The sequence below is a fragment of the Oncorhynchus nerka genome, linkage group LG15 (assembly GCF_034236695.1).
Source record: "Oncorhynchus nerka isolate Pitt River linkage group LG15, Oner_Uvic_2.0, whole genome shotgun sequence".
In the NCBI taxonomy this organism is placed as follows: domain Eukaryota; kingdom Metazoa; phylum Chordata; class Actinopteri; order Salmoniformes; family Salmonidae; genus Oncorhynchus; species Oncorhynchus nerka.
The window spans coordinates 23,976,094-23,990,030 of record NC_088410.1 but is presented as its reverse complement, the minus strand read 5'-3'; the positions used below and the strand labels follow the sequence as shown (position 1 = coordinate 23,990,030).

The 13,937-nt window shown below is 45.3% G+C and overlaps 1 protein-coding gene across 1 annotated transcript in view; it reads left to right on the top strand.

Moving 5' to 3' along the window:
• LOC115127811 (voltage-dependent P/Q-type calcium channel subunit alpha-1A-like) overlaps nt 1-13,937 on the top strand; it is a 116,296-nt gene that overhangs the window by 76,650 nt on the left and 25,709 nt on the right. The window contains exons 31-32 of the mRNA XM_065000685.1: nt 173-283; nt 738-821. Coding sequence (XP_064856757.1) covers nt 173-283; nt 738-821 — 195 coding nt within the window. The remainder of the gene's footprint in view (nt 1-172; nt 284-737; nt 822-13,937) is intronic.

The window sequence follows — 13,937 nt, the reverse complement described above, 5'->3', positions numbered from 1 at the left end:
GCAATGCTACCAGGAGCCATCTGTCTAGCACATTGGGGAACTCATCCCCTTAGCATTTTATATTGTGTTCATCCACCTAACGCTCGTTCGTATTTCCTGAAAACCTTCTAATCTCAGGGTGAGATGAACCCCACATAACTGCTCTTCCTCCTGTGTGTGTGTTTGTGTTCAGTATAATGGGGCGTCTGACACCTATGATAAAGTCCTGAAGAACATCAACATCGTCTTCACTACCCTCTTCTTCATGGAGTGTATTCTCAAGATCATCGCCTTCGGGGTTTTGGTGAGTCTAGACACACGCTGTCACGCGCCCATCCAGAGTGACCTGCTATCTCTGCTAGAGCTTCTTATTCCCATTATTCATTTATAAGTCAGGTTATTTTAGTGGACACAACTGGAGCATGTTATCCTAGTTACTCTCTAAACGCGACGCGATCGGCTAATGCACTTCCTAGTCCCTGTCTCCATGGTAACAATAATGTGATTGGCTAGTGCATATTCCTTCCTGTCGCTGTCATCCATTAGGAGCAATGTGATTGGTTACCACCCTGTCTCTCTGCACTGCTATTGGTTTATGTCTCTTGTTCCCCCCGTCACCATGGTAACAATAATGTGATTGACTGGTGCGAAATTCATTCCTGTCCATGTCCAATGTCGGAGAAATGTGATTGGTATCCTTCTCTGTCTCTCTGCTCTCTGATTGGCTAAATATGTCTTCTCTTCCTGTGCCCTAACAGAATTATTTTAAAGACGCTTGGAACATTTTTGATTTTGTCTCCGTGCTCGGAAGCTTCACTGATATCCTGGTGACAGAATTTTGGGTAAGTGCGTCTTGGGGCATAGTACTATAGGCTATGTGTGTGGTTTTAATTAGCAGTGGGATGGGAATTAGTAAGTATGTGGTGGTATGTACATGTGTCTACCACATACACACCTAACCTGTAAATGTCTACTACTGATCTATGATATTTTAATAAGATACTGGGTGTGTCACAATACTCTCTCCTTTCTCCCGAAGTGTGCACTTGTTCACTTCCCTTCATGGATTTCATTGGTGGACACTCCCTTGAATTTATCCATACACAGATCTGATGCTTTTACTATTGTGGGGAATAGTGAGCTCGTGCTTCCTAGTAGGAGGAGCTAGAGGTTGTTGGGACACACCCACTGTCTTTACAATGAGCTGAAAGATATTATTTTGGTGGATAGTAGGTCGTCTATTGGAACGCTCAAATTGCCATCCAACCCAATGTTGTGTGTGTGTTGTTGTGTTGTCAAGTCTTGCTTGTCTGTGTCTATTCCCACATATCTGTGTTTGTAATTGTGCTTCATCCTGTGTTGTATATGATAGATGTTTCGCTGTGTGTAGTAGGATGGCAGTGGTAAGAATTCATGATGTAGTTTAAATGTTATGTCCACTTTTGTTTCAGACTCTCCCCGTAGTCACATTCTACAGCAGGTCCTACAGGATCTCAGTCCACTGAGCTGAATGCTTTACAGCTGGTTGTGTTAACTGGTGGAACCGTCCGTTTGCTAAGAAATGACTACAACCGACACGCCTTTGTTTTGTTTGTGCGACAGAAGTGCAGCGTTTATGTACCACAAACTGTTTGACCTTGATGCAGTGTTTATGTACCACAAACTGTTTGACCTCGATGCAGCGTTTATGTACCACAAACTGTTTGGCCTCGATGCAGCGTTTATGTACCACAAACTGTTTGACCTCTGTGCAGCGTTTATGTACCACAAACTGTTTGACTTCGATGCAGCGTTTATGTACCGCAAACTGTTTGGCCTCGATGCAGCGTTTATGTACCGCAAACTGTTTGACCTCTGTGCAGCGTTTATGTACCACAAACAGTTTGACCTCGATGCAGCGTTTATGTACCTCAAACTGTTTGGCCTCGATGCAGCGTTTATGTACCGCAAACTGTTTGACCTCTGTGCAGCGTTTATGTACCACAAACAGTTTGACCTCGATGCAGCGTTTATGTACCGCAAACTGTTTGACCTCGATGCAGCATTTATGTACCACAAACTGTTTGACCTCGATGCAGAGTTTATGTACCACAAACTGTTTGACCTCGATGCAGAGTTTATTACATTTACATTACATTTACATTTAAGTCATTTAGCAGACGCTCTTATCCAGAGCGACTTACAAATTGGTGCATTCACCTTATGACATCCAGTGGAACAGTAGTGCATCTAAATCTTTTAAGGGGGGGGTGAGAGGGATTACTTTATCCTATCCTAGGTATTCCTTAAAGAGGTGGGGTTTCAGGTGTCTCCGGAAGGTGGTGATTGACTCCGCTGTCCTGGCGTCGTGAGGGAGTTTGTTCCACCATTGGGGGGCCAGAGCAGCGAACAGTTTTGACTGGGCTGAGCGGGAACTGTACTTCCTCAGTGGTAGGGAGGCGAGCAGGCCAGAGGTGGATGAACGCAGTGCCCTTGTTTGGGTGTAGGGCCTGATCAGAGCCTGGAGGTACTGAGGTGCCGTTCCCCTCACAGCTCCGTAGGCAAGCACCATGGTCTTGTATCGGATGCGAGCTTCAACTGGAAGCCAGTGGAGAGAGCGGAGGAGCGGGGTGACGTGAGAGAACTTGGGAAGGTTGAACACCAGACGGGCTGCGGCGTTCTGGATGAGTTGTAGGGGTTTAATGGCACAGGCAGGGAGCCCAGCCAACAGCGAGTTGCAGTAATCCAGACGGGAGATGACAAGTGCCTGGATTAGGACCTGCGCCGCTTCCTGTGTGAGGCAGGGTCGTACTCTGCGGATGTTGTAGAGCATGAACCTACAGGAACGGGCCACCGCCTTGATGTTAGTTGAGAACGACAGGGTGTTGTCCAGGATCACGCCAAGGTTCTTAGCGCTCTGGGAGGAGGACACAATGGAGTTGTCAACCGTGATGGCGAGATCATGGAACGGGCAGTCCTTCCCCGGGAGGAAGAGCAGCTCCGTCTTGCCGAGGTTCAGCTTGAGGTGGTGATCCGTCATCCACACTGATATGTCTGCCAGACATGCAGAGATGCGATTCGCCACCTGGTCATCAGAAGGGGGAAAGGAGAATATTAATTGTGTGTCGTCTGCATAGCAATGATAGGAGAGACCATGTGAGGTTATGACAGAGCCAAGTGACTTGGTGTATAGCGAGAATAGGAGAGGGCCTAGAACAGAGCCCTGGGGGACGCCAGTGGTGAGAGCGCGTGGTGAGGAGACAGATTCTCGCCACGCCACCTGGTAGGAGCGACCTGTCAGGTAGGTTGCAATCCAAGCGTGGGCCGCGCCGGAGATGCCCAACTCGGAGAGGGTGGAGAGGAGGATCTGATGGTTCACAGTATCGAAGGCAGCCGATAGGTCTAGAAGGATGAGAGCAGAGGAGAGAGAGTTAACTTTAGCAGTGCGGAGCGCCTCCGTGATACAGAGAAGAGCAGTCTCAGTTGAATGACTAGTCTTGAAACCTGACTGATTTGGATCAAGAAGGTAATTCTGAGAGAGATAGCGGGAGAGCTGGCCAAGGACGGCACGTTCAAGAGTTTTGGAGAGAAAAGAAAGAAGGGATACTGGTCTGTAGTTGTTGACATCGGAGGGATCGAGTGTAGGTTTTTTCAGAAGGGGTGCAACTCTCGCTCTCTTGAAGACGGAAGGGACGTAGCCAGCGGTCAGGGATGAGTTGATGAGCGAGGTGAGGTAAGGGAGAAGGTCTCCGGAAATGGTCTGGAGAAGAGAGGAGGGGATAGGGTCAAGCGGGCAGGTTGTTGGGCGGCCGGCCGTCACAAGACGCGAGATTTCATCTGGAGAGAGAGGGGAGAAAGAGGTCAGAGCACAGGGTAGGGCAGTGTGAGCAGAACCAGCGGTGTCGTTTGACTTAGCAAACGAGGATCGGATGTCGTCGACCTTCTTTTCAAAATGGTTGACGAAGTCATCTGCAGAGAGCGGGGGGGGAGGAGGATTCAGGAGGGAGGAGAAGGTGGCAAAGAGCTTCCTAGGGTTAGAGGCAGATGCTTGGAATTTAGAGTGGTAGAGAGTGGCTTTAGCAGCAGAGAGAGAAGAGGAAAATGTAGAGAGGAGGGAGTGAAAGGATGCCAGGTCCGCAGGGAGGCGAGTTTTCCTCCATTTCCGCTCGGCTGCCCGGAGCCCTGTTCTGTGAGCTCGCAATGAGTCGTCGAGCCACGGAGCGGGAGGGGAGGACCGAGCCGGCCTGGAGGATAGGGGACATAGAGAGTCAAAGGATGCAGAAAGGGAGGAGAGGAGGGTTGAGGAGGCAGAATCAGGAGATAGGTTGGAGAAGGTTTGAGCAGAGGGAAGAGATGATAAGATGGAAGAGGAGAGAGTAGCGGGGGAGAGAGAGCGAAGGTTGGGACGGCGCGATACCATCCGAGTAGGGGCAGTGTGGGAAGTGTTGGATGAGAGCGAGAGGGAAAAGGATACAAGGTAGTGGTCGGAGACATGGAGGGAGTTGCAATGAGGTTAGTGGAAGAACAGCATCTAGTAAAGATGAGGTCGAGCGTATTTCCTGCCTTGTGAGTAGGGGGGAAGGTGAGAGGGTGAGGTCAAAGAGGAGAGGAGTGGAAAGAAGGAGGCAGAGAGGAATGAGTCAAAGGTAGACGTGGGGAGGTTAAAGTCGCCCAGAACTGTGAGAGGTGAGCCGTCCTCAGGAAAGGAGCTTATCAAGGCATCAAGCTCATTGATGAACTCTCCGAGGGAACCTGGAGGGCGATAAATGATAAGGATGTTAAGCTTGAAAGGGCTGGTAACTGTGACAGCATGGAATTCAAAGGAGGCGATAGACAGATGGGTAAGGGGAGAAAGAGAGAATGACCACTTGGGAGAGATGAGGATCCCGGTGCCACCACTCCGCTGACCTCGGGGTGTGCGAGAACACGTGGGCAGACGAAGAGAGAGCAGTAGGAGTAGCAGTGTTGTCTGTGGTGATCCATGTTTCCGTCAGTGCCAAGAAGTCGAGGGACTGGAGGGAGGCATAGGCTGAGATGAACTCTGCCTTGTTGGCCGCAGATCGGCAGTTCCAGATGCTACCGGAGACCTGGAACTCCACGTGGGTCGTGCGTGCTGGGACCACCAGATTAGGGTGGCCGCGGCCACGCGGTGTGGAGCGTTTGTATGGTCTGTGCAGAAAGGAGAGAACAGGGATAGACAGACACATAGTTGACAGGCTACACAAGAGGCTACGCTAATGCAAAGGAGATTGGAATGACAAGTGGACTACACGTCTCGAGAGTTCAGAAAGTTAAGCTTACGTAGCAAGAATCTTATTGACTAAAATGATTAAAATGATACAGTACTGCTGAAGTAGGCTAGCTGGCAGAGGCTGCGTTGTTGACTATGTAGGCTAGCTGGCAGTGGCTGCGTTGTTGACACTACACTAATCAAGTCGTTCCGTTGAGTGTAATAGTTTCTACTGTGCAGCATTTATGTACCACAAACTGTTTGACCTCGATGCAGTGTTTATGTACCACAAACAGTTTGACCTCGATGCAGAGTTTATGTACCACAAACTGTTTGACCTCGATGCAGAGTTTATGTACCGCAAACTGTTTGACCTCGATGCAGAGTTTATGTACCGCAAACTGTTTGACCTCGATGCAGCGTTTATGTACCGCAAACTGTTTGACCTCGATGCAGCATTTATGTACCACAAACTGTTTGACCTCGATGCGTGTCGCTTCCCCAGTTCTCGCCACCTTGCTTCGTCCAACACAACGACATCAATAACAACGGTCGTGGGGCAGACGGTGGCGCTGTTTCCCCCTACTGCGGATTCCATCTGTAGATCTTTACCTAATGTCACCACGAGGATAGCCTGAAACAAAACCACTCAAATTGTGTTGTTGTTGACTGATGTTTTGGATGGAAGCAGATTCATGCCAAAAAAAAAACACAAAAAAAAGTGTTTTTGAGCATGAATGTGCTTCCAAAAGTCCTGTGGCCTTGTTGTAACTATAGAAAGACTACATTTCTATGGTTGTAACTATGTTATACCTATGTTGTAACTATGTTGTAACTACCTTCATAATGATTCCTTTTCCTGTTCTATCTTTTTACATGCTTTCTTTAAAAACCAACCTCTCTGCTTTGTTGGCGTCCTACGCCCCCACTACTACTTCCTACTTATGATAAATCCATCCAATCGAAATGCACTATGAATCCCCTCCCATGTTGTCCCATGCAATCCATGACGCCGACTGTGTGGTGTGCTGTTGTGTGATGGTGTGCTGTTGCCGTGCCCCTCAAAAAAAAACACCAAATCATCACCAAACCACCACCGCCTCCTCTCGCTGACACTCACTGTATCCATCCTGCTCCCTCCTTCCTTCCATCCATCCTTCTACATCTACCTGCCACATGTAGGAGGTTGGTTTGTAATTTATCTCTCAGACCTACACGCATCCCTGTTGGCCAATGTGTGGCCCCGCCCTCCTCCAGACTTCCCTGACCCTTCACCCCCAACCTTCTGGGCTTAGCTGCTTTTAACCTCTGACCTCTGACCCAAGTGCATGCACTTCTGATTGGCAGTTGAATCGTGTGTGTGCCTGATGACTCCAGTGGGCTTCCTCTCGACAGCTTTTGAAAGATCCGCTCCTTCTGGCACACTATTGGTCAGTTCGTGGATAAAGGATACATACACACACATACACATAGAATCACACCTACACTCTGAGAGAAAAAGTGCTATCTAGAACCTAAAAGTGTTCTTCTGCTGAAGGAAGGAACCGTTTTGGAACACTGTGTCGACACACACATACAAATAGAATCACACAACGACGCACACACACACACAATCATGGACACAAATGCACATGAATTGGTTACTGCTATGTTCTGCATAGATTTGCCACTCACACACACACACACGGACACTCACACATTGACCGTAGTGCTGCCAGAAGGACGTGTGAATGCTAGCCAAGGCTTCTGTTCTGCTTGACCAGATAGAGGGATACTCTAACACTGGTCTGCATGCAGCTGTAGCATCTTACACTGACGCCCTGCTCTTCAGCCCCCTGCTAAACAGAAGGTAGTTGCAATAGTGTTGCCATGCCATTGCCTGCATTGAAGCTGGATCTGTCTGCATGCTAGCTTCCTCTTTCTTGTCTTCCTCCTCGTCTTCCTCCCACTACTGCTTTGCACGCCAACCTGTGCCACACAACAGTAGTGCACCTCGTCGCACAAGAGATTCTGAGGTTAGGGTAGACAGTAGAGTAGACAGTTCAGAATGTTGAACACCTCATGACCAATCTCAGCCAATCACTTAGTGGCGAGGCGTGCCAGCTTCCTGTGTGTGCGTGCGTTTGAGGAGTGCAGTGTGTGTGTGTGTGTGTCCTGTCTGTTGGATGCCAGTACCTCCATACCTTGTGGCCTGCTTGCCCCCCTAAGATCAGTGCATTTGGTTTTTATAGAAAATAAATATACAACGTTCTACTTTTACCGGATTGGATGATGACGTTTTTGATTTATTTTCAATTATGATTTTCTCCTTTTCTCTTTCTCTCCTTTCGTTCCATACTTTTTGTTTTGCGTTGTGTGTTTCTTTGGCTTCTAGTCAGGCCTGTTGTGTTATGGTTGGATTTTGGTATCATTTGAATAATTTAACGTTTTGACCTCGTCTCTCCTATTTAACCTCCTCTCTCTCTCCTATTTAACCTCCTCTCTCTCTCCTATTTAACCTCCTCTCTCTCTCCTATTTAACCTCCTCTCTCTCTCCTATTTAACCTCCTCTCTCTCTCCTATTTAACCTCCTCTCTCTCTCCTATTTAACCTCCTCTCTCTCTCCTATTTATCCTCCTCTCTCTCTCCTATTTAACCTCCTCTCTCTCTCCTATTTACCTCCTCTCTCTCCTCCTCTCTCTCTCCTATTTAACCTCCTCTCTCTCTCCTATTTAACCTCCTCTCTCCTATTTCTCTCTCTCTCTCCTATTTAACCTCTTCTCTCTCTCCTATTTAACCTCATCTCTCTCTCCTATTTAACCTCCTCTCTCCCCTATTTAACCTCTTCTCTGTCTCCTATTTAACCTCCTCTCTCTCTCTCCTATTTAACCTCCTCTCTCTCCTATTTAACCTCCTCTCTCTCTCTCCTATTTACCCTCCTCTCTCTCTCCTATTTAACCTCCTCTTCTCTCCTATTTAACCTCCTCTCTCTCTCCTATTTAACTCCTCTCTCTATTTAACCTCCTCTCTCTCTCCTATTTAACCTCCTCTCTCTCTCCTATTTAACCTCTCTCTTTATTTAACCTATTTCCTCTCTCTCTCCTATTTAACCTCTCCTCCTCTCTCTCCTATTTAACTCTCCTCTCTCTCCTATTTAACCTCTCTCTCTCTCTATTTAACCTCCTCTCTCTCTCCTATTTAACCTCCTCTCTCTCCTATTTAACCTCCTCTCTCTCTCCTATTTAACCTCCTCTCTCTCCTATTTAACCTCCTCTCTCTCTCTCCTATTTAACCTCCTCTCCTCTCTCTCCTATTTAACCTCCTCTCTCTCTCCTATTTACCCTCCTCTCTCTCTCCTATTTAACCTCCTCTCTCCTATTTAACCTCTCTCCTATTTCCTATTTATCCTCCTCTCTCTCTCCTATTTAACCTCCTCTCTCTCTCCTATTTAACCTCCTCCTCTCTATTTCTCCTATTTAACCTCCTTCTCTCTCTCCTATTTAACCTCATCTCTCTCTCCTATTTAACCTCCTCTCTCTCCTATTTAACCTCTTCTCTCCTTTCTCCTCTCTCTCTCCTATTTTAACCTCCCCTCTCTCTCCTATTTAACCTCCTCTCTCTCCTATTTAACCTCTCTCTATTTAACCTCCTCTCTCTCCTATTTAACCCTCTCTCTCTCCTATTTAACCTCCTCTCTCTCCTATTTAACCTCCTCTCTCTCTCCTATTTAACCTCCTCTCTCTCCTATTTAACCTCCTCTCTCTCTCCTATTTAACCTCCCTCCTATTTAACCTCTCTCTCTCCTATTTAACCTCCTCTCTCTCTATTTAACCCTCTCTCTCTCTATTTAACCTCCTCTCTCTCCTATTTAACCTATTTCCTCTCTCTCTCTCCTATTTAACCTCCTCTCTCTCCTATTTAACTCTCTCTCTCTATTTATTTAACCTCCTCTCTCTCCTATTTAACCTCCTCTCTCTCTCCTATTTAACCTCCTCTCTCTCCTATTTAACCTATTTAACCTCTCTCTCTCCTATTTAACCTCCTCTCTATTTCTCTCCTATTTAACCTCCTCTCTCTCCTATTTAACCTCCCTCTCTCCTATTTAACCTCTCTCTCTCTATTTAACCTCTCTCTCTCTCCTATTTAACCTCCTCTCTCTCTCTCCTATTTAACCTCCTCTCTCTCTCCTATTTAACCTCCTCTCTCTCCTATTTAACCTCTCTTTCTCTATTTAACCTCTTCTCTCTCTCCTATTTAACCTCTCTCTCTCTCCTATTTAACCTCCCTCTCTCTCCTATTTAACCTCCTCTCTCTCCTATTTAACCTCCTCTCTCTCCTATTTAACCTCCTCTCTCTCCTATTTAACCTCTTCTCTCTCTCCTATTTAACCTCCTCTCTAACCTCTCTCTCTCCTATTTAACCTCCTCTCTCTCCTATTTAACCTCCTCTCTCTCTATTTCTCCTATTTAACCTCCTCTCTCCTATTTAACCTCCTCTCTCTCCTATTTAACCTCTTCTCTCTCCTATTTAACCTCCTCTCTCTCTCTCCTATTTAACCTCTCTCTCTCCTATTTAACCTCCTATTTAACCTCCTCTCTCTCTCCTATTTAACCTCCCTCTCTCTATTTAACCTCTTCTCTCTATTTAACCTATTTAACCTCTCTCTCTCCTATTTAACCTCCTCTCTCTCCTATTTAACCTCCTCTCTCTCTCCTATTTAACCTCCTCCTCCTCTCTCCTCTCCTATTTAACCTCCTCTCTCTCTCCTATTTAACCTCCTATTTAACCTCCTCTCTCTCCTATTTAACCTCTCTCTCTCTCCTATTTAACCTCCTCTCTCTCTATTTCCTCTCTCCTATTTAACTCCTCTCCTATTTAACCTCTCTCTCTCTATTTAACCTCCTCTCTCTCTCCTATTTAACCTCCTCTCTCTCTCCTATTTAACCTCCTCTCTCTCTATTTAACCTCCTCTCTCTCTCCTATTTAACCTCCTCTCTCCTCTCTCTCTCTCTCCTATTTAACCTCCTCTCTCTCCTATTTAACCTCTCTCTCTCTCCTATTTAACCTCCTCTCTCTCTCCTATTTAACCTCCTATTTAACCTCTCTCTCTCCTATTTAACCTCCTCTCTCTCTCCTATTTAACTCTCTCTCTCTCTCCTATTTACCTCCTCTCTCTATTTAACCTCCTCTCTCTCTCCTCTCTCTCCTATTTAACCTCCTCTCTCTCTCCTATTTAACCTCTCTCCTATTTCTCTCTCTATTTAACCTCCTCTCTCTCCTATTTAACCTCCTCTCTGTCTCCTATTTAACCTCTCTCTGTCTCCTATTTAACCTCCTCTCTCTCTCCTATTTAACCTCCTCTCTCTCCTATTTAACCTCCTCTCTCTCTCCTCCTATTTAACCTCCTCTCTCTCTCCTATTTAACCTCCTCTCCTATTTCTCTCTCCTATTTAACCTCCTCTCTCTCTCCTATTTAACCTCCTCTCTCTCTCTATTTAACCTCCTCTCTCTCTCCTATTTAACCTCTCTCTCCTATTTAACCTCCTCTCTCTCTCCTATTTAACCTCTATTTAACCTCTCTCTCCTATTTAACTCTCCTATTTAACCTCTCTCTCCTATTTAACCTCCTATTTAACCTCTCTCTCCTATTTAACCTCCTCTCTCTCTCCTATTTAACTATTTCCTCTCTCCTATTTAACCTCTCTCTCTCCTATTTAACCTCTCTCTCTCCTATTTAACCTCTCTCCTATTTAACCTCCTCTCTCTCTCCTATTTAACCTCCTCTCTCTCTCCTATTTAACCTCCTCTCTCTCTCTATTTAACCTCCTCTCTCTCTCTATTTAACCTCTCTCTCTCTCCTATTTAACCTCTATTTAACCTCTCTCTCTCCTATTTAACCTCCTCTCTCTCCTATTTAACCTCCTCTCTCTCTCTATTTAACCTCCTCTCTCTCCTATTTAACCTCCTCTCTCTCTCCTATTTAACCCTCTCTCTCCTATTTAACCTCTCTCCTATTTAACCTCCTCTCTCTCTCTCCTATTTAACTCTCTCTCTCTCCTATTTAACCTCTCTCTCTCTCCTATTTAACCTCTCTCTCTCTCTCCTATTTAACCTCCTCTCTCTCCTATTTAACCTCCTCTCTCTCCTATTTAACCTCTCTCTATTTAACCTCTCTCTCTATTTAACCTCTCTCTCTCCTATTTAACCTCCTCTCTCTCCTATTTAACCTCCTCTCTCTCTCCTATTTAACCTCCTCTCTCTCTCCTATTTAACCTCCTCTCTCTCTCCTATTTAACCTCCTCTCTCTCTCTCCTATTTAACCTCCTCTCTCTCCTATTTAACCTCCTCTCTCTCTCCTATTTAACCTCCTATTTCTCTCTCCTATTTAACCTCCTCTCTCTCCTATTTAACCTCCTCTCTCTCCTATTTAACCTCCTCTCTCTATTTAACCTCCTCTCTCTCTCCTATTTAACCTCCTCTCTCTCTCTATTTAACCTCCTCTCTCTCTCCTATTTAACCTCTATTTCTCATCTCTCCTATTTAACCTCCTCTTCTCTCTCTCCTATTTAACCTCCTCCTTTCTCCTCTCTCTCCTATTTAACCTCCTCTCTCTCTCCTATTTAACCTCCTCTCTCTCTCCTATTTAACCTCTCCTATTTAACCTCCTCTCTGTCTCCTATTTAACCTCTCTCTCTCCTATTTAACCTCCTCTCTCTCTCCTATTTAACCTCCTCTCTCCTATTTAACCTCCTCTCTCTCTCCTATTTAACCTCCTCTCTCTCCTATTTAACCTCCTCTCTCTCTCCTATTTAACCTCCTCTCTCTATTTAACCTCCTCTCTCTCCTCTATTTAACCTCCTATTTCTCTCTCTCTATTTAACCTCTCTCTCTCCTATTTAACCTCTCTCTCTCTCCTATTTAACCTCTCTCTCTCTCTATTTAACCTCATCTCTCTCTCTCCTATTTAACCTCTCTCCTATTTAACCTCTCTCTCCTATTTAACCTCCTATTTCTCTCTCTCCTATTTAACCTCCTCTCTCCTATTTAACCTCCTCTCTCTCTCCTATTTAACTCTCTCTCTCTCTCCTATTTCTAAACCTCCTCTCTCTCTCTCCTATTTAACCTCCTCTCTCTCCTATTTAACCTCCTCTCTCTCCTATTTAACCTCTCTCTCTATTTCTCTCTCCTATTTAACCTCCTCTCTCTCCTATTTAACCTCTCTATTTAACCTCCTCTCTCTCTCCTATTTAACCTCCTCTCTCTCTCTCCTATTTAACCTCCTCTCTCTCTCCTATTTAACCTCTCTCTATTTCTCTCTCCTATTTAACCTCCTCTCTCTCCTATTTAACCTCCTCTCTCTCTCCTATTTAACCTCTCTCTCTCCTATTTAACCTCTCTCCTATTTCTCCTCTCTCCTATTTAACCTCCTCTCTCCTCTCTCTCCTATTTAACCTCCTCTCTCTCCTATTTAACCTCCTCTCTCTCTCCTATTTAACCTCCTCTCTCTCTCTATTTAACCTCCTCTCTCTCTATTTAACCTCCTCTCTCTCCTATTTAACCTCTCTCTCTCCTATTTAACCTCCTCTCTCTCTCCTATTTAACCTCCTCTCTCTCCTATTTAACCTCCTCTCTCTCTCTATTTAACTCTCCCTCTCTCTATTTCTCTCTCCTATTTAACCTCCTCTCTCTCTCCTATTTAACCTCCTCTCTCTCTATTTCTCCTCTCTCTATTTAACCTCCTCTCTCTCCTATTTAACCTCCTCTCTCTCCTATTTAACCTCCTCTCTCTCTCCTATTTAACCTCCTCTCTCTCTCCTATTTAACCTCCTCTCTCTCTCTATTTAACCTCTCTCCTATTTAACCTCCTCTCTCTCCTATTTAACCTCTCTCTCCTATTTAACCTCCTCTCTCTCCTATTTAACCTCCTATTTAACCTCTCTGTCTCCTATTTAACCTCTCTTCTCTAACCTCTTCTCTCTCTCCTATTTAACCTCCTCTCTCTCTATTTAACCTCCTCTCTCTCTCCTATTTAACCTCTCCTCTCTCTCCTATTTAACCTCCTCTCTCTCTCTCCTATTTAACCTCCTCTCTCTCTCCTATTTAACCTCCTCTCTCTCTCCTATTTAACCTCTATTTCTCTCTCTCCTATTTAACTCTCCTCTCTCTCTATTTAACCCTCCTCTCTCTCCTCTTTAACCTCCTCTCTCTCTCCTATTTAACCTCCTCTCTCTCTCCTATTTAACCTCTCTCTGTCTCTATTTAACCTCTCTATTTAACCTCTTCCTCTCTCTCTTTAACTCTCCTCTCTCTCTCTATTTAACCTCTCTCTCTCTCTATTTAACCTCCTCTCTCTCCCTATTTAACCTCCTCTCTCTCTCTATTTAACCTCTCTCTCCTATTTAACCTCCTTCTCCTCTCTCTCTCTCTCTCCTATTTAACCTCCTCTCTCTCCTATTTAACCTCTCTCTCTATTTCTCCTATTTAACCTCTCTCTCTCTCCTATTTAACCTCCTCTCTGTCTCCTATTTAACCTTTCTGTCCTATTTAACCTCTCTCTCTCCTATTTAACCTCCTCTCTCTCTCCTATTTAACCTCCTCTGTCTCCTATTTCTCTCTCTCCTATTTAACCTCCTCTCTATTTAACTCCTCTCCTATTTAACCTCCTCTCTCTCTCCTATTTAACCTCTCTCTCTCCTATTTAACCTCCTCTCTCTCTCTATTTAACCTCCTCTCTCTCTCCTATTTAACCTCCTCTCTCTCCTATTTAACC